This window comes from Gymnogyps californianus, chromosome 1 (assembly GCF_018139145.2).
Source record: "Gymnogyps californianus isolate 813 chromosome 1, ASM1813914v2, whole genome shotgun sequence".
Classification (NCBI taxonomy): domain Eukaryota; kingdom Metazoa; phylum Chordata; class Aves; order Accipitriformes; family Cathartidae; genus Gymnogyps; species Gymnogyps californianus.
The window spans coordinates 8665312-8685995 of record NC_059471.1 but is presented as its reverse complement, the minus strand read 5'-3'; the positions used below and the strand labels follow the sequence as shown (position 1 = coordinate 8685995).

The following is a 20684-nucleotide window of genomic DNA, read 5'->3' as shown; positions in this document are numbered from 1 at the left end:
GGTGAATTGCATTTAAATGAGGTGAGAATCTGACTGATTTAGTAGCCCTGATTTACTGAAAACTGCAGGGAAATCAGGCTGCAGATTTCTAAGCTTTCTTGTGAAGATAACCAGCATCAAGTTGTCTCCTGTGCTCAGACACAGAGAGTTCAGCTGGCATGAACTAGCACAACCAGGTAGGCAGAGTCCTCCCGATTTGTACCTGCTGAGAGCTGGGTCTGGAGGCACTCATGTCCTGGGATGAAAAATGGGACCTCAAGTCCATTAGGCTGTTTCATTGCTGGTTGTTTTAGCTGTAAATTCAGCTGTTATGGGATTGGAATGGCGGTGGGTGGGGAGGGAATTGGGCAATCTGACATCCTTTGGGGCTTTTTCCTGGCTGGTAAAGTACTGCCATTTCCCGTGTGGGTGTAATTATGCAGTACAAACCTTTGGGCTGTTTCTGGTAATCCTCTACCAACATTAGAAGAAATTTCCATTTTGGGCACGTCTTGGTCTTCTGACATCCTGGATGATGCAGTTCCAATGCACCAGTCACCAGTCAGCTGACAATGAACAGAAAACAGGAGAACTCATCTCTTTCAGACCAAGCAGTGAGAAGTGGATGGATTCTGTATAGCCCATATTAAAAACAGGTCAACTCTTATTAACTGTGTTTGGCTTTGACTACACCACTACTTGCACTACGATTCTTCTCCCACTCTCAGAGATCAGAAATATCTATTTCTACCTGCAGTTATCAGCTGCCTAAAGTAAAGGAGAATAAAGCATGGAAAAATCTAACCAGAAACAAAGCAGAACATTTATTACCACCAGCAAAATCTCATGGCCATTGAATGACGGAGTCTGGGCAGGGCGCTGGGCCAGATGACCTTCCTGGTCCCTTCCAAACTACGTTACTCTGTGATTCCATGACAGCAGAACCTCCTTCTGTTGTACAACTGCATAATGAAAGATCATCTTTAATCAGAACCAGCTCTCATTTTTTGATCCAAATCCCACATGCTTACAGTTAAAATGAAGTATCCTTTTCAATGAACAGGGCCAGACAGGATGTGATGGACACTGAATGAAAGAGGAAAAAAAGAAAGACATTGAACAGCTTTGCCCTATGTCATAGAAGAGGCTGAAAGCAGCAATGGAAATAAAACACCATACACAAGTCAGCATAAAGAAGGAAATGGGAGTTTTGAATCACTAAAACAAGGAAGATTGAGGAACATGATTGCTGAGGCGGGAAGGTTTCCAGAAGTAGCACTCTGCATGCGACAATTATTCCCTAATGCTGTCTTCCAGACACGCGTCCAAAATCCCCTCAAAATCCCCATCTCCCCTGGAACAAGAGCTGTGTCATCATGACTAATGGTGGCTCAAGACCTGGCCATGTGCTGCAGAAACTCACAGACAGGCCTGGCTGTGAGGAAAAGCCACCCGACTGCTTGCCAAGCCATAAGGGGAGAAAAGGGCCCACATTTTGCTCATTTCAAGATCTCTGTTCAGGAATTTGTCTTCTCTTTCTTTAAACCGGGACACTCAGGAGAGGTGGCCTGGGGACCACGTCCATGTAGGTAAACAGAGGACGAGCCATGTCTGGTCCCTGGGACTCCTCTTCCAGCAGCACAGATGTGCCCAGGAAGGCCACACAGCAGCAGGGTTATCACCCTCCTGCCCACATAGAGCTGCTTTTCCATAATATCCAAGAGCCCCAGCAGCCTGCTCAAAGACGCTCGTCCCCACCGCTGCCCTGGGGAAGCCCCGCGCCTCCCAGCACCGACTGGCAGCATGGGGCAGGCTGGATTTTAAGACAACATGCAGTATCAACATTTCGAAGCTACTTGGGGCACTGGCAGGCCTGCATCTCCGGCTTGCCACATCTCCACAAGCACTACGCTGTGGGTGACCAGTGGCCATCATGTGGGTTTCCAGAGCAGAAGGTGATGGGAGGTGGTGTGTGGTGGGTTGACCCTGGCTGAATGCCAGGTGCCCACTAAAGCCACTCTATCGCTCCCCTCCTCAGCTGGACAGGGGGAAAAAAAAACACGATGAAAGTCTCATGGGTCAAGATAAGGACAGGGAGATCACTCAGCAGTTACCATCATGGGCAAAACAGTCTCAACTTGGGAAAATTAATTTAATTTATTACCAATTAAATCAGAGTAGGGTAATAAGAAATAAACCCAAATCTTAAAAACACCTTTCCCCTACCCCTCCCTTCTTCCCGGGCTTCACTCTACTCCCAATTTCTCTACCTCCTCCCCCTGAGTGGTGCAGGGGGATGGGGAATGGGAGTTTCAGTCAGTTCATCACACGTTGTCTCTGCTGCTCCTTCCTCCTCATGGGGAGGACTCCTCACACTCTTCCCCTGCTCCAGCGTGGGGTCCCTCCCACAGGAGACAGTCCTCCATGAACTTCTCCAACGTGAGTCCTTCCCATGGGCTGCAGTTCTTCAAGAACTGCTCCAGCATGGGACCCTTCCATGGGGTGCAGTCCTTCAGGAACAGACTGCTCCAGCGTGGGTCCCCCGCGGGGTCACAAGCCCTGCCAGCAAACCTGCTCCAGCGTGGGCTCCTCTCTCCACAGGGCCACGGGTCCTGCCAGGACCCTGCTCCAGCGTGGGCTTCCCACAGGGTCACAGCCTCCTTTGGGCGCATCCACCTGCTCCGGCGTGGGGTCCTCCATGGGCTGCAGGGGGACAGCCTGCCTCACCATGGTCTTCACCACGGGCTGCAGGGGAATCTCTGCTCCGGCTCCTGGCGCACCTCCTCCCCCTCCTTCTCCACTGACCTTGGTGTCTGCAGAGTTGTTTCTCTCAGATATTCTCACTCCTCTCTCCAGCTGGAACTGCTGCTGTGCAGGTTTTTTTTTCCCCTTCTTAAATCTGTTATCCCAGAGGCGCTACCACCGTCGCTGATGAGGTCAGCCTTGGCCAGTGGCGGGTCCATCTTGGAGCCGGCTGGCATCGGTTCCATCGAACATAGGGGAAGCTTCTAGCAACTTCTCACAGAAGCAACCCCTGTAGTCCCCCCGCTACCAAAACCTTGCCATGCAAACCCAACACATGGCATGTCATGAACGGTCTCTCTCTTGGGGATGCCAGGACCCTGCCTGTGGGATAAGCAGCAGACTAGAGTGGGCAAAGCTTGGCAGGAGCATTGCCTGGGAGAAGCCCACCAGCAGGGCAGCAGGGTGCCTGCCAGCCCATTTTTCTCACTCCCATGGCTCATCTGAGCTGACTTCACAGCCTCTTCAATATGCTGGCCTCACTGCCTTCTCCTCTCCCCAACAGCCTCTCTCCTGGTCTCACCACCACCACCTAGGATGCAGCCCTCCAAGCTCCAAAACGCAGCAGAAGCCAAGGAGGACAGGGAGAATGAAAAGCAAAGACCTCACACGGAGAGCCGTCGACTTGGGCCACTTCTCTTTCATGATGTGAATATGTTTGGTGTTGCTGCTTGCCCAGGTACCTGTAGGAAATATCTCATTTAACCTGATTTTTTTAAAAAAAGTCATTGACCAAAAACTTTTCGATTTCCAGTTTTCTGATGAAAGCATAGCATCTTCTGAAAGAAAAAAAAAAAGTGCAAAAATATGGCTTCTAAAAAAATTGTTTCAGCATAAAAAACAAAAGAGCAGCTGGAGCCCTTCCAAAAAGGAACAGGAGACAGGACAAGTCAGGGAGCCTCGTGCAGCCTCCCATGGCCCTGTGACTCTGCAGGACTGCTGGCCCTGTGAGCCGGGGGATGTTCTCCTCCACTGAGCTCCATTACCCTCCCACTTGCTGCAGAGGAAGAACATTTATTCCATAAACCTTTACAGAGAGAAATACGTCAAACACTTCAAAACAAAGTCAATGCAACAAACAGCAATGCACATGCAGGAAAAAACAGATACATCGATTCTACAAGTCGAACGTGTTCTGCTTTCTGGCAGGGCACAGCATTTCACAGACGCTGCAGGGTGTAACTTAGGTTTCTCCTTTTTCACCTGCATCCGAAGGAAGAGAGCGAGGATGCCTGTAATGGGCTGATTTGGACAAGTGGGCTCAGCTGCTCTTCGAGCCCACGTGCTCCCAGCCTGGGTTGCTGTAACCTGGTACTCAGGGTCTTCTCAGAATAGATGCTGCTGACAGCAACTGGCACAGAGTATCCCAGCTCACATTCCCACAGGAACCAGGAAATAATATCATTCTAATTATTTCCAGACCATATTGGCTTTTAATCTGGCTATTCAGTGATCTAAAAAAAAAAAAAAGTTCCTCTGCAGGGTTTGATTTGTCTCAGTGTCAGGGCTGCTGAACATTTGTCCAAATTGATTGGCACCTATATAAATACAATTTACCTCTCCTGTTTCTCACTTCTCTGTCACCAGCAAGCTTGCTCACTTCTGGCATGTCTGGTCTTGCCCTCCAAACACAGAGAGCAAAGGATTGCTGTATTTCTATTTAATTTCTGTCAGCTATTTCCACTTCTTTCTTTTCTTTTCCTTCCTCCTTTATGATGTTATGAAGAATCTTATAAGCATTTCCAGTTGTGTGTAATGGTTCAGGATATTTCACTGGTCGGACGCTTGACTTGAGACCCCCTCAGGGAATCTGATCTCTAGGATGCAAGGAATCGGCACTAACTGTTCCATCAGTTTTATAAAAGGTCACCCTTGGATTTTGTAGGAATCCATGAAGGAAACCTTCCAGATATTTGGGGAAGGAGGTTTTGCATTTTGCTTTCTGTTTTTTTCCCTAATGTAAGTTCAGCTCTATGAAAGCCTTTTGCTCATCAGCCGTCTAATTATGAAGGAGACAGAGGCAGCACAGATTGCCAAAGACTCTTTCCAATGACTTCTCCCACCTTAGCTCTAGGTATGCTCTGACTTTGAGGGTGCAGACAGTTCTCCAGGACAGGTATAATCTTTGATGCTCCTGGCAAAAGTTGCAAAAGATCCTCCACCTTCTGGGTCATTATCACAGCACCCAGCTGTGTTCCCATGAGACTCTGTGCACCCAGGGCCGTACACCCGCAGCTGCTCAGCAAATCGGGTCACTTGGGCCAGCTGTGTCTGGTACCTGGAGGGATGGACCAGACCACAGCCGTGTCCTGCAAAGGGCCCAGCTTATGCAGACTGTGGGAGAGGCAGCGGTGGGAACCTCAGGCTCGGCACATGAGCATCAGCTGGTCCACGGTGGTGGGTCCAAGCCCATGCTTACACCCTTTGCTGGAGCACTCCCCACGGCAGGACATGGATGTGGCTTAGCACTCTGTTATGATGAAACAAGGGGAGGTCTTGTTGTACCAAAACCTCACAAATGAAGCGCAGCATAGCAGACCCAGACCTCAGAAATATTTCTTGGGTACTTTTGTTCTCATGTGAACTCCAGCTGGGGTTCATCCTGCAAAAATAAAAGACAACTCCTCTCCCTCCTCCTGTGATGACGCTATGCCCTTTGGCTCAGTGCATCCCTGCCGTGGGCAACCCAGGGCTCACAGGCCTGGGTGGTGGGGCTCACCTCCATCTAGGGGGTTCAGGGACCCAAAATGTGGCACTCACTGCACTGAAAAGCACCCCAAGATCAAACCCGCCAGCACCAACTGGCACCCCAGTACCTACCACGTGGGGAAACCATGCTGGTGGGAGCCTCTGTCCTGCCCTCTGACAGCGCTCATCAACAAACTGCATCCAGGCAAGTCATTTGAAAATGAACACAGACGTCAAATTAGATCTCTGCTTTTTTGGGTGTGTTATCAACAGCTGCAAATCACGAGGGTTTTATGGTCATCACAGAGTGAGCGTGAAGGTTTCTAAAGAGACAGGTGGGCTTTGGGTCCAGCTTACATGCTGGATGGAATCCAGCTCCCGCTGGAGTGAAGTCTTTTGCAGCTGCATCAGGGGAAGCTGCATCCAGAGCAAAACCTGCCTCATAGTCCTTTGCTCAGCTAGAGGCAACTCAAAAATCAGAAGGTAAAATTTTGGCCCCAGTGAATTCAAAGACTTCAATAGGGCAGGACTTCATGCAAAAAACCCGTACCGAAGATGGACTGCTGAGGAGGGACAGGGAAACATGTATCAGTGTAAGAAATTAGTTTGACCACCATTTATTTGACAGAGATAATTTAGCTGTATGGTTTTATTTCCTATGGATCATTTTTAATAAAAGTTTGTATCTTGACCAGAAAAAGACTGGCATCAACACTCAACAGTACAGACTTTTATAAAGCATTGATGGGAGAGGAATACATACACACTTCATCTCTACTAAAAATGTGCTTCCTTTGTATTCTCCTTTGATTGAAAAAGAAAATCAAGTGTCCCTTCTCACTGTAGCATCACATTAAATGACATGAAGCAAAACTAAGCAAAGTCAGCAAAGTCCCAAACCTTTTGCACCACACACTGTGGTCATCTGTATGCGTGTACGTGCCTGTGGGTGTATTTTTATATATGTCTAAGCCATCTTACGGCATCAGGGCAATTAGGGATGTGAAGGATTCCTGGGAGAGGAGTTTTGGAAACATGTTTATTGATAGGGAGGTATTTCTTGCCTTGGCATCTGAGCACTGCGTGCAGTAAAGAGTCCTCACCTTCCGTGGGGGAAGCCCAAGCAGAAACCAGGGCTGGATCTGAGTGTTCATGACAATCACATAGGCAAAGGGCTGTGTGGCTGTAGAGTATGAGCAACTGAGTCTGTAATAAGAAACTTTATTTTCTTCAGTTCTTTCAACTGGAGCAAACCTCTAAAAGAAGACAAGAGCAGTGGCCAAACCCCATGGCACGTTGCAGGCACGTTGCAGGTTTGAAGGGTGAGCTTCTCCCAGAATGTCTGGATGAGAGATGGGCGATTTCCCCCAGAAAGGGGCAATCTCTCAGACACAGGGATGGCAGGACAGTGGGAACAGAGATCCCCTGATCTGCTCAAAAGACGATGTCACATTCATGTGCTGATGTCCCCATCTCTCCTACATGAGCAGAGCTGCTCGGGTCCACGCTCACCGCCTACCCCTTAATGCTGATCCACTTTTTCATGCATGAGCTCAGGGCCTGTTGCACACACTAAAATTAAACCTACGGAGCAACATTTCCTCTGCTTCACGTGCCCCTGCACAAGGAGGAACCCCAGTCAGTTCACAAGAGACATTAGAAATGGGAAATGCCTACAAGCAACTTGCAGTCGGAGCCCTTGCTCTCCTCGCGAGTTCCTGTCTCTAATGAGGCTGCGCAATTTTTACTGCCTCCTGGTTTTGTTAGCACAAAACGAACTGTCTTCCCTGTGGAGTTTAACATAGGCCCACCCAGCCCATCATCAGCTTCTTGGATATCTTACATATGTCGGGAGGGGCTGTTTTCCCTTACACGGTAGTGACTTGTTTTCCTCCTTCATTTCTTGAGCTTAAAGGCAAAGAAGGTATTTTTGTTTAAAGAAGAGGGAGTGAAAGGATGCTGATGAGAGCAGAGAGGGCTGCTTGGAAGTCAAAATACCACCGGACCCAAGTGGTCGACCATTGCAGCACGTCCTCTCAGCAGGCTGAAGATACTCCTCTGGAAAATGACAATGCTCCTTCTGTGCTGCAGGAGGCACCTCTGCCCTTGGCGGCACCTCTGCCCTTGGCAGCTCCTCTAGGAAGGGCTTCTCTGGCCAAGGAGGGAGGGCAGAGATGCATCTCCTGCCCCAGCACACCCACCGCAGCAGCCCCCGTGGGTGGCCCTGCCTGGGACACGCTGGCTGCTCTTCCCTGCAGCCTGTGTGCAGCGGGGACTGCAGTTAGCACAGCTCTGTTAGCAATATAAACGTAAGCCTGTGAACTTCCCAGTGAATTTGCAGTGATTTCCAGAGAGCAGACTGAGGGGTGAGCGAGAGGAAACGGGCACATCCACCTTTGCTTCGCACGCATCCGGTTTCCTCCCCTGCTTTGTCCGCATAGTAAATTACGGAGGTTAAAGCTATAAAACGCATATCACCCTGTCTAATCCCGGCCCTTGACAAAGCAGCACTGCTTCCTCCTAGAATGATTGCCCACAAGGGAAACGTGTTTATGTCCATTACTGGTTCAGGCAATTAATTTGCAGCCGCGCTAATGAATCTGAGAGCTCTTTGCCCTATTTCTCCCTCGCTGCCAGGCTGTCTGGGCAGAGTCCCTCACAAGTAATTTCTCTGTATATCTTCTCAGGCCAATAGGAAACTCCATGACTCACTTTCCTCCCTTGCAACAGCAATAAGCGATGGTTGGGAATCAGAAACTTCCTGTGAAAACAAAGGGACAAAGCCTTGCCTTGACAAGTCCCATCAGGACTTAAACTTCTAAATCACAACAAAATCTTTGCAGATCCGCTGGCTAAGGCTGCCGTGCCTTTCTGCTGAGCCCCTCTCGCTGCTTTCTGCTCTGCAGTGAGCACAGCAGCAGGCCTGTGGCAGTGCTGGGGGGTGTCCCTGTCCCTCCCCAGGCATCGATGCTGCGTCTGTACCCGTGAATTGCAGAGTGCCAGGGGACGTTGCTGGGCCAGGAACGGGCAGGCTCTCCGTGCTAATTCATTAGCAAGCTCCTTGGTGTGCATTGGCCAGGACCAACCAATACATGGCCAGCAGGTCCCAGGACATGTCCAGGAGTTGCATGGGCCAGACCTCATTCCCTCTGGACAGTTTTCCAGGTGCCTCAGAGGTCTGGCCTCGGCAGAGGGACACCTGCATCCCCGTGGGCATGTGGGAGACAGGAGGCTGCTTAGCACTATCACAGCTGAGGACATCTGTACAGGAGAAGCGGCGGCACAGAAGGTCCTTAGAGATGTGCACATCTGAAAACAGCACACAAATGGCAAGTTAAACTGCAGCTGGGGTGGATATTGAGAATCATGATTTGAGGCTGAAGCACCAAAAATGAGAATGAGAATCCTAAGTTCTCTGGGGGTCTAGTCCATGCTCTCACCTACTGCAGGAGTGGAGTAGGAGATCTTTCTTCTATGTGATGGCGTAAAATGCTTAAATTGTCAAGTCTTGGGCAACATTTCCCAACACAGCAAACAAAAGGTCACTTTTTCCTTATAGCAACAAAAAATCTTAAGGATCAAGAGCTCAAAGAAAGATTCGGTCTAAGGATCTGAGCTAAGGACTGAAAATCTGGCCCCAGCTCCCCTACGCTCCCAGGAAAATTACTTTGCATTGCTACACATGCTGTTTTATTTGGACTCATTCTCTGTGAGAATATTCTCCTCTCACCCCAACTTATTAAAGCAAAATAATTTCAAAGTAATTCACGGAATCAAAAATTAATCCCATGCTGAGTGGTATTATGATTGCTGGAGCAAGCAGTAATTCCTGTCCAGCATCCCTGTCTACGTTCAGATCAAAGCCAGCGTTACGGTCAAACACATCCTTGGCTGAGAAAGGCAGCCCCACTGCTGCTGTTCCCAGCTGAGCAAAAATGTTGAGCTCGCCCCATTGGATCATCTTTGGATTTTACATGTCCTGGAGCAGGGATGCAGATAATCTTCAGCAGCTGTAGGTTACTGTGCGGTTGAACGAGAACCATGAGGGTGAAGGGGGACAGACAGGTGAGCAGAAACTCCAGCTGGGGTGAGCAAGACTTCAGCATACGGCTTCCCACAGGAGCACTGCAAATGCTGTTTTTCAGGCTCCCTCTTTTTCCTGGAGCTGCAAAGCAGCGAACGTGAAGCCCGAAGTTGTGCTCAGAAAGCAGCTGGTCATCGGAGACTGCACGGAGCCAAGTTTCCAGGCAGGCCAACATGTGAAGAGCACTATCAAAGGGGAACGTTGTTCATTAGTGCAGCTTTGTTCTACATGATGCAAACTGCAAATTGCGGGAGGCTGTTGGGCATGTCTCAGACGACAGCAGCACGTCTGGCTCAGTCCAGTTCGCTAGGACTGATCTAGCGGTGGTTGGATCAGCCCGGTCCCTGGTTGACTCCAGTAGCTCCTTGAGAAACAGACTCCAAGACATGAGAGGAAGCCTGCAGTGGTAAGTGGCCTTGGGCTTAATGATCCAGAGTTTGTTCTTGCGGGCTGCTGGTTCCCTGCCCTGATTTCAGCAGGCTATGAGTGGGCAGATGAAGGTGTTCTGCTGCTGGTCTCATCCAGAAAAACATGTGTGAAAGTTGATGACTTCTGCTCTTTGTAAGCCTGCAAGCATGAGGTCGAGTTATCAAGTCACACACCAGCTTTTTCACTTCCCTGATATCCCCTGCATGAGCAACACTGCTTTGCTTTTGGGATCAACAGCAGGGACAGAGCTTACGCTTCACTGAAGGTTGTGGCTGTGGGACAGAGCAGGGTTGGCAGACTCAACAGCAGTTGTGACAGAGCTTGACAGTCTCCTTCCAAACATGACCAAGCAAAGTCCCATTCCAAGCCACCCTGACAACAGACCCACCTTGGCTGACAGTGGGGAAAAGTGCATTAATAATAGATTTGCAGCTGCAGCCAAGAGGCCTAGATCAGCTCCATGCAGAGGACCAGTGCACTCCAACAGGAGACCCCCAGCCAGGATGCCCAGAGTTTCCTTTACCCCCGGGGAAATAATATTCCCAGCATGATGGGGCTGACACAGACCACTGGGTAACAGAAACATATGGAGTGACGAGGTAAAGGTGCAGGGACAGGACCGCCTTTTTGGGAGGCACTACTGGAGATGGGGCTGGTGGAAATGCACCTGGTTTCCCTCCGTGACTCCGTAAGCCGGGAGCACTGCGGGCATCAGCCAGGGCACCTTCTAGGAGTGAGGAAACGTACCCACCTGGTGGATATCTCACCAAGCTGGTGAGAAACAGTAAATTTTACTGCTTGCAGACCATACCCTCCCAGAGGCAAGGGCTGGTGCCTCTGGTGCCTGAGGAGTTGCGGTGGGCTGATAGCCCACCCCTGCTGAGCGGGGCCCGTGGCCAGGCTGTCCTGGGAGGTGACTTTTGTCCAAGTGGCCGTTCCTCATTACACAGTACCCAAAGCTCCTCTGGATGAACGTTATGCACTGGTAATACAGTCTCAAACCCACGCGGCAGCGACGGCAACGGGGCGAGAATTGCACCGCGTGAGCCACTCTTTTTTTAAGCCTTCGGGCGTAGTTAGAGCTGATCTTTCGGTCACTTTTTCAACTCCTATAAACGGTCATAGGCAAGGAGTTCCCCAGTCGAGTTACACATCATGGGGGTGGGAAAAGTTTCTTTTTAAAATTTGTTTTAAATCTGCTTAAGCTTAAGCTTCGTTTGGTGCTGCCAGGTCTTACAGTGGAGGAGACGGTGAGCACCTGCCCCACGTTGCTGTAGAAGAGGCCAGGCCTTGCCTCTGCACAGCCAGCGCAGTCAGCCGAGAGCTCTCCCCTCCCACTGGGCTAACAGGCAGCACCCACAAGATGTCACGGGTGAACCAGGAGGTCGCTTTCTGCCTTGGTTTCAAATTGTTTACAGGATATAATTTTTTTGTGTCCAAGGAGACGTAAGAGCATCTCAGTGCAAGATGGTTTCAGATGTTAAATCCGCTTGTGAATATAATCACAAGTGACCTGGGCTGGAAATCCCTGGTTTGTTTTTTTTTTTACAGCCAACAGACAATGAGCAAAACAACATTTCTGGGTTGTTCAGAACTTTTTTTACCTTTGTATCAAAACGGTGCAAGCAGCAGCATTTTAATGTGGGACTCTCTCACACCAGGTCTGTTCACCCCAGCCCAATCTGTCCCTTCTTGCAAGCTTTTACTGCCTGCAATGGGAAAGCAGGTCTTCACTCTTTAAAATAATAGGAAAACACAGAAAAAAGCCTTGTTTTTGTCCCCAATCCTGTGTGATCAGGTCTTCTGTAACCTTCAAGCAGTCCTAGGAACAGTCCCATCAGCTCCTGCTCTGACAGCCACGGCAGCTTTTCTTATGTCTCCGTTGTGGCAGCTGAGGGGAAAAAACATCGATTGGATTCCACCAGCGTGAGAAGATTAATCATCTGCCTGGATTTCCAACCAGCCTCTTCCACCCTGGGTAAAGCCTTGGCATTAATATCTAAAATTCTTCTGACCTCTCACTGTTTTAATTAGCAAGCGGAAAACTCCCTGGCCTGCACCAGGAAAAAAAAAAAAAAGATCCTTAAGATCAAAGTGGGCTCTCATTCACATTTCTGCTTGTCACGTTCAAAGGAGCTTGTTGGTAAAACGAGTGTCCTATTTGATGGAGATGGAAGGACATAATCCATCAGCTGCAAAAGGTGGGTGCTGTGTCCTGAGTGAAGCGATCCCATTTCAACGTGGCCAAAGGCAAGGGGCAGCATTGGGTGATTTTGCCAGTACATCCACAACGGCAATTTTAGGCTCCTTATGGGGGAAAAAATATCCTTGCCTCAAATATTACTGTAAATGTATCTACAGGATAAATAAAACATTCAGGATCTTCTGCTAAGTAATAAGAAAATCCATGAAACTGTGTAGCTCAAGGGAAAGTGTCAAATTCTTCTGTTGTACCCTCAAAGGAGTGGGAGAAAACATATTTGTTTTGTAAAAGGAGGCGACTGGTGAAAGTGAGACACCCCCCCGAAACTGAGTCACCTGTAAGTACTCCCCAGTGCTGGATTCATCCGGGTGCAGAACAAGGGTTGAAGCGAGGGAAATGCCAGTCTCCTTGGTGAAGAGCTCACTGCTTAGAAACACGAATCTGGAAATGGAAACCTCCAGACCAGTATTTAGGCACAAAGCTATGGCCACCAAAATGACTTCGGTGGCCCCAACTGCATTTTGCTACATACCACCTTCTCCCTGGTCCTATGTTTCTTCCGCATCACGGCAAGGATTCACAACCCTGATGCTGATGTAGAGAGCCTGGGCTCTGCCCGCGCTCCGTGCTAAAAGTCGCTGTGGAAAAAAAACCCTAAACAAAGTAAGAGCTCAGTTTAAGCATCACTGATTTTCTTGCTCTCTGTCTTTTTGTGCCTTGTCAGTGCACACCCACCCTAGGAGCACTTGTCCAGAAATATTTTCCTCTGGCAGAGTTGGAAATTGAAGCATTTTCACACAAGCTGTCCTGAATTTTTAACTCGCCAAGCATAGGGCTGAGCTCAGACCACAGCAGACCTCTCTGCCCGGGATGTCACCAAGCATCTGGCACGAACCCCTTCCCATGTCCTCAAACAAACACAAAAGCACAGTGGCTTGGGCAAAAGGAAGGGAAACCTTCAAAGGAGAAGGGGAACAACCCAACAAGTTTTCTGAAAATTATTTTTGAGCCTTACTGACAGTTCTCAGAAATGTCCCATCTAAGACGGCTGGGGTAAAAGGGTCCCAGGTCTGCTATGAGAGGTGTGCAAAGCTACTAGGAGAACAGGTTGTCCATATTATGGAAGGCATCTTGGTTCTCATTGTGGTTGAGAAACAATGAGGAACATGGAGCTTCTCGACCACACAACAGAAACCCGTATTTTCTCAGAGCAGCCTTGCCTGGAGAGATGTCACCTGCAGAAGGCAGAGCTTCTGAGATTGTCCTGGAGATCCAGGTGTGAGACAACACAAGGAAGCTCAAGCTTTTACTTTCAGCAGTGGAATCACTCCATCTACACTGAGGCAGTTCTGATGTTTTACTCATCTTCCTCATGAACTGAGATGGCATTATCTATAAAAACTAAAAATGTGTCATTGTAGGCACTCTTTGCTTTTATTATTAGCTCTCTAAAAGATCAGAATTTCTATATGCCTTCATGTGCTCCTTGGTGGAAGAATCTACCACACATGAACCCAGCAAATCTGCACTAATCTCAGCCTTGTACTAGATTTAAAATGATTCTGTAAAAAAAAAAACCCCAAAAGTCCTCTCCTTTAGTGGATCTCAGTGGCAGATCTCACTGCCAACACCTTCATCTTCACCTCCAACAACAACTGGGAATAAGTGATGAGGTCTGCAACGGGAGCAATCCCATATGGCCTGAAAATCAGCTGAAAGATGGCAGGCAAAGGATATTAATGAGTATCCATCATAAAATATAAAAGAACGACCGCAACCTTCACTTTGGGATTTTGCACGTATATCTTGGTCACGGCCAGAACGTCATGGATTGGGAGGGGAAAAGTCTAGATCGGGACTGCTGAATTCGGCTGCTCCTAAAGCAGCTCTGCCGACCAAAACCCAAGGGCGGCAGCAAAAGCTGGGGTGCACAGAGGAACGTCCCTGCCTGCCTGCTCCCTCGGGCAGGAGCAGCGCTCCCCTGGATGCCCCATGAAGGAGCGGTTCTGGAGGAGAAGCAAAAGGAGACACCCAAGGGCTGTAAATGGAGCTTGTAAGACAGAAGGGAGGACGGGGGACAGCTGACACTGGGCTGGGTAGAGGGGCGGGAGGGACGAAGAACTGAGAGGAACTGGGGCAAAAGGCTGCAGTCTGACACACTGTCGTGGTTTAACCCCAGCCAGCAACTAAGCACCACGCAGCCGCTCGCTCACTCCTCCCTCCTCCCAGGGGGATGGGGAGGAGAATTGGGAAAAAAAAAAAGTAAAACTTGTGGGTTGAGATAAGAACAGTTTAATAACGAAAGCAAAATAAAATACAATAATAATAATAATAAAATATAATAATATTAATAATAGTAATGAAAAGAAATATAACAAAAAAGAAAAAAGAAATAAAACCCAAGAAAACACAAGTGATGCACAATGCAGTTGCTCACCACCCGCTGACCGATGCCCCAGCAGCGATCCGCCCCTCCGGCCAACTCCCCCCTGTTCATATACTGGGCATGATGTTCCATGGTATGGAATACCCCTTTGGCTAGTTCAGGTCAGCTGCCCCGGCTCTGCTCCCTCCCAGCTCCTTGCACACCTGCTTGCTGGCAGAGCATGGGAAACTGAAAAATTCTTAACTTCGGATAAGCACTACTTAGCGACAACTAAAACATCAGAGTGTTATCAACATCATTCTCACACTAAATCCAAACCACAGCACTGTACCAGCTGCTAAGAAGAAAATTAACTCTATCCCAGCTGAAACCAGGACACACAGGGAGCATGGGGGTCTGGGTGCAAGATGGGGACTACAGCCACAGAGAGTGAGGTGCACAGTAAGGGCAGGGCAGTAAGAGTGGTAGGGATGGCGATGAAGTCTCCAGAAGAGCCATACATGCAAACAACCTCAAGTAAAGGTGAAAAAATTGCCTACCACAGGCATATTTGCTCCTGAGTCCTGGCAGCCACGGATGAGGCAGCAGCTCTCTCCGAGTACACCCTCCTGAGATGCCTGCAAGGAGCCGAGCACCGTCTTCCCGCACAGCCTCCCTAAGGACACCCAAACCTCTATCAAGGAACTGTGGTATTTCAGGTTGACCCACCGCTTCCCACCAGAGAATCACAGAATGGTTTGGGTTGGAAGGGACCTTAAAGATCATCTAGTTCCAACCCCCCTGCCGTGCAAAGGGACACCTTCCACTAGACTAGGTTGCTCAAAGCCCCATCCAGCCTGGCCTTGAACAAGCCAACAACCTCTCCTGAGCAAGTGTCCCCCTGTATTCCTCTTTGCAAAATCAACTTCTTCTGCAAGAAGTTCGATGTGATCCAACAGATACCCGTCATATGATCAAAAAAACAAACAGCCGTGCCGCATCAGGTGGTAGGAAACGCTGCCATTTCAGTCACATGAGGCCCAACCGTCTGGCCACGTGGCGGGCAGAGCTGGAGGTGTGCAGCTTTTCACTGCCTTCATAACTGGCTACGTGGCTTTCTCTGTTTAAAACAGAAACATTAAATAATGTCAACCTATATCGCATAATTACCCGTGGAAGTGCAGACCTGAGGTTGTCAGCTGAACTGCTTTGGCATCACCTCTTCCCTTACACTGCGTTAGGACTTTATTTTGTAACAAATTTGTGCAATTTAAATGCTCAGTCACATTCCTGGCGCTCCTTCACCACCAAGTATTACTTCACTTATGACTCCAGATGGCTTATTAACAATAACATAGAGAAAAAGTCACTTTTTCAAGCAGCAACTGTTTATTATTGGGAAAAACATTAGGACTTTATTGTTTTTCTCTTACATATACTTGATTTGAATAAAAATAATTTAAAAAATTTTAATTTCTTTTTATCTTACATGAAAATAACTCGAAACAAGGACTGTGAAGCAAGAAAACATAGACAAAACTGTTGTTTAGCTGCTGAGATGTAGTACTTGGATACTTTTTAACTCAAATAGAGAAACAATCACAATTGTCATTCCAGTGAAGAAAATTAATCCATCTATAAAATATCTTGAAGTTCGAGAATGGTATATAGTTACACTAGAAAGTATTCATAATATAGTGTGTGAGTTCTAACATATTACCTAAAATATATAACTTCTCAGACTTTACAAGGTCAAGTATTTTAGACCATATTCCAGTGGAAAAACACTACAAACCTATTACGATCCTTTTAAAGTTCTTGTTGAATTAACTTTTATTTCCTTTTGAGGAATTTTAATATAATATTTCAAGCAATAAAATATTGCATACAAACTAGCTTGCAGAACTTTATTCACACTAACTTGGACAACCACTGTTTTAAAGGATGAAGCACCTTTAGTAACAGTGATAAAGCATCTCTGTTACAGTAGCTGATGAAGAAGCAGATTTTGTGCACAGACTGGTACAATTTTCATGACATTTCTGTAAATCTGATAAAAATTACTGCATATTCGGTAATAAGAAATTAAACGAATGGGAATTAAAATATGCTTAAGGCTGGGGTAGGATTACAGTGTTACAAGACAAAGATTCTATTAATAAATCCAATTCATATCATCTGACAAAGACTTCCAATAAAAAACTGCTTTCTTCTTTTTTTTTCTTTTTAAAATACATGCAACCTACTGCAATTTCTATTCCCTGGCTTACCTCGTCTCTTTTCAGTTGAATGTGAATATAGTTCATCTTTTCATTAAGTTCTAGGGTAACGAACACCATTCAGCATCACCTGAATGGATTCTAATAAAAAAAAGCCCCCAAAAACAAAAAAAGCAATTAGCATGTCACGGTCTCACTTTAGAACACACGCTACTATCTGCAGAAATACGCAGGGTAAAAATGAGACGGAATTTGCGTAGGTAGTTATTTGCATTGAGTACCATATTAAATTTAATATAACTGTCCCAGTCGTGGCTGTCTGATGGACCAACAGCAAACCACTCTTCACCGAGTACAAGGGAAAAATACTATTAATACGATCGCCAAAACTGTTCTCTTGTAACAGTCTAACCTCAGGGGTCAGTTCTCTTTTAAAGGACGCTGGAAATGCTGGCTGGCGTTGCAGCTTGACAAACAACCCGATGCCATCTAAAGTGACAATGTCAAGCCCTTTAAAAATAAACATTTAATTTCAGTATATTTTGGGGGAGGTTTTTTTTGTTTTGTTTTGTTCTTGGCTTTTTTATTTTTGTAACTGTCTGCTGTTTCCAGCACCATCTCAGAGGCTGGAACGTTTCATTCCTTCCTCTGCCGGTTTTGTCATTTTCCACTTGGCAGATACTGACCACCACACCCCGCTGCTCCTCACGGCGCAGCAGCCACTGGTACTGCCTTCTTATTTTCCTTGTCTGTTATCCGTATCGTCAGTGGGATCTACAGCCCTGGAATGTGATTTCTGAATTAATACACATTTTCTTTTCCTAAGGAATGCCTTATTTTGCGACCATGGCTATGTAAAAATACTGTACTTTTCAGTAATGAGTGGGCAGTGGCTCATTTGAGATAAATCAGTGACACAATTTAGAAAGCCAAGGAGACATTTTTACCCGCCTGCAATAGTTTTAAGATCAGGTAAAATTTTGGATCTAAACTATGCCAGTTGTCTTCCTTTGTAAATTAAGAATTACTTTTAGTTTTACCAAGAAATATTCTACTGGTATGAACTACAGAATTTTTGAAATTATTACGCATATTTACGTTTTACTTCTCTAAATATATTACTCATTTGTTTAATTCATTCAGGAATCTACCATACTGTCAACCAACTACAGTAATCCAGCAATATTTTCTGTGTACGGAAGGGGCTTAATCACTAAGCCACACCTTCCTGCAAAGCTTCAGTATTTTTGATTGGTAAAAAGCATTTCTCATTGAAATAATACTGAAGTGGAGCCCCAGCCCTCCTCCATATATACGACTGTTAAGTTAATTAACTTTTCAGGACAAAATGCTGATCACATTCAATGACAAGATATACTATTATTTTCAAGACAGCTCCAGCGGTAGCTCTGGTGGTACAACCGTGTATCTTGGGTCAAGCTTAGGTGTGAAATCCTTGAAGTTCTTAGATGCTTCGGTACCAAATACATCTAAAACTTTCCTGTTCATGAGAGCAAACCTGAAAAAGAAGAGACATGAGACAGTGAACAGATTATTCATTTACTTTTGAAAAAATAAAATTATTACTTTTTAAAAATATTACTTTAATTTATTTATAAAATTATTAACATTATTTCACTTCATGAAAGACTATCCAAATCTTTGACATACAGGCTTCAGCCTGCACTGTTTAGAGACTACAAGCTTTTCGTCCTGGGCAATAAAGATTAAAAAAAAAAAAAAAATTGACAAATCTGATTAATAGTGCTTTGTGTAGATATACTTTATATAACACAACTTGTGGAAAAGGGGAAACGAGAGAGTCCCCTTCTACTTTTAACTTCACAAAAAAAGTCAAACCAAAATATACTACTCTTCTTTCTCACTCCAGCCTCACAAACTCTGGCCATGCCTGCTCAAGTGTGGATAACAATTTTATGGGTGTTACAATCTATTTCCATCTCTTTAGTCTTCAAAATTGTTGAGTGAAAGACCTATGAAAAGTCAAAAGAATCTGCCTCTATGGAGAAAGTGTCAAAATTACTATTACAGAGATTTACTTCAGATAAAATAAATGAGCAGAATAGAATTCCTTTTCCCTCCTCTCTTTCAACTAAAGCAATCTTAGGATTAGCACAAGAGGGAAAAATGCAGCCAAAATCGGACATCTGCACTGACGTCATCCCCCGTATCACGTTTGTATGGCCTCAGAGGTTGCCTGCAGACTGCCTCCAGGCATCCCAAGGAAAGCTTCCCACTATGTCTAGCAATGTATTCAGTCACCTCATGTCCAGCTAAGAGTGTACTGTGCCATGGGGAGCGTAGGTTCAACGTGCTCCAGGGACTGGCCTCTGATTTCACGTCTATTGTTATAGTCTGGAGAGCTCACTGTCACGACAAGCGTTACCTTTTATGATTCCATTCATAAACTGATCTACATCAAGATTTGGATGCCTTGTTTCTGCCACACACTACCTCAGTATAATAGTGTACACTTCACTAAATTGTATTTTTATAAATCAGTTACAGCAAAATCTATTTTAAAAGGTAAGCATTTTAGATCCCCGCAGCAAATAAGAGAAAAAATATCCAATAAGATATTACAGGGTAAATCTATGGTTATAATCAGTGAAAGTTTTTCATTAGTTTTCCAAGAAAAAAAAATTCCTTTCCCAACTGAAATAGATGTCCTATAAAAAACTACGGAATCTTCGAAGTATTCTTAGGAAATACTCTCACATTTCTAGTAATGCTTTTAACCATGTTGTCGATCACTGTACATATTAAGTGATTTCTTCAATCTCTATAGTTGTTTACCAGATTCTTCATATTCCAATGAAATCTGAAAGCATTCCACCCTCCAAGGGAACTAAAGATAAAAAAGCCTTCAAGTAAAACGCTCATCTGCTAAATAGTCTTAACTAGATTTAAGTCTTTGCTCCTGTCATTAGACTAAACCTAGCAGTGTCACTTCAGCAGCAAAGAACTTCAAGTGGACTGGAAACCATTTGAAAAGCAAAGTAAATACTCAGGGAATTAGCCCATAGGTACTCCTACGGCTCTGCTGTTGACGGCAAATGACATAGAGAGTTGAATGTGATCAATGACGTGTTTAGACAAGCCATAACATACCCCTGATTACATACCTGCCCTTCGTTAGTCGTAAAAGAAATTTCCAGTACGAAGGTCTCAGGTTCTGAACTTCCATGACAGCCTGCAAGGAGAGTATTCTGTCAGAGCCAGCTGACAGCGTCAGGCAAAAGCTTCATCTGCTACATTACGTTGCCAAAACCAGTGAAAGGATAGGTATAGAAATATTATTTTATTTTTTTAATTTTTTTTTAAAATCATCTCATGATTCGTGGACCGAAAGCAGCTGTGATCACCTGCCAAGGTCCAGGGCTGTCCGTAGACAAACCACTCACAGCTGAATTCGATGCTCTATATGACCACCACCAGCGCAGACTGATATTCCCAGAATACTATCTTTCAAAAGTGGTGGCAATTAACTTAGATCTCATTGCAGAGAAAGCAACAATAATCCTTATTATTGCTACGTACATGATTTTGCCCTTGTGGATGCCAAATTTACCTGCTATTTCATCCCCCACTCACTCTGCATTTTGTGATCTACCATTTCTTGTAGTCAGTCATCTTTATATTTCATGTTACATATCTTATATAATGTTATATAACCAAAATCCTTGTCTTCTCTCTATTCCATTACTTTACCAGGACACTTATGAACATAGTGAGTAACAAACATCTCAGCATAGGTCCCTTTGCTAATTTTCCCCTCCTTCCTCCCTCCTAAACCCAGTAATTTATTTCCAGTCTTGGGCTCCTTTTCCAACTAGTTATTAAGTAATGAAAAAACCCTTTCCTCTTTTCTCATATTAACTTTATTTCTGTTAG

At 45.9% G+C, this 20684-nt stretch overlaps 1 protein-coding gene across 2 annotated transcripts in view; it reads right to left on the bottom strand.

The window, feature by feature from the left end:
- Positions 1-15926: 15926 nt before the first annotated feature.
- The window catches only part of TMEM135 (transmembrane protein 135), a 189815-nt gene continuing 185057 nt past the window's right edge, over positions 15927-20684 (bottom strand). For both annotated transcript variants that reach the window (XM_050897902.1, XM_050897909.1), the window contains 2 exons: positions 19916-19983; positions 15927-18288 (listed from right to left, as the gene is read on the bottom strand). In XM_050897902.1, the coding sequence (XP_050753859.1) occupies positions 18156-18288; positions 19916-19983 (201 nt within the window). In that variant the 3' untranslated portion in view covers positions 15927-18155. The remainder of the gene's footprint in view (positions 18289-19915; positions 19984-20684) is intronic.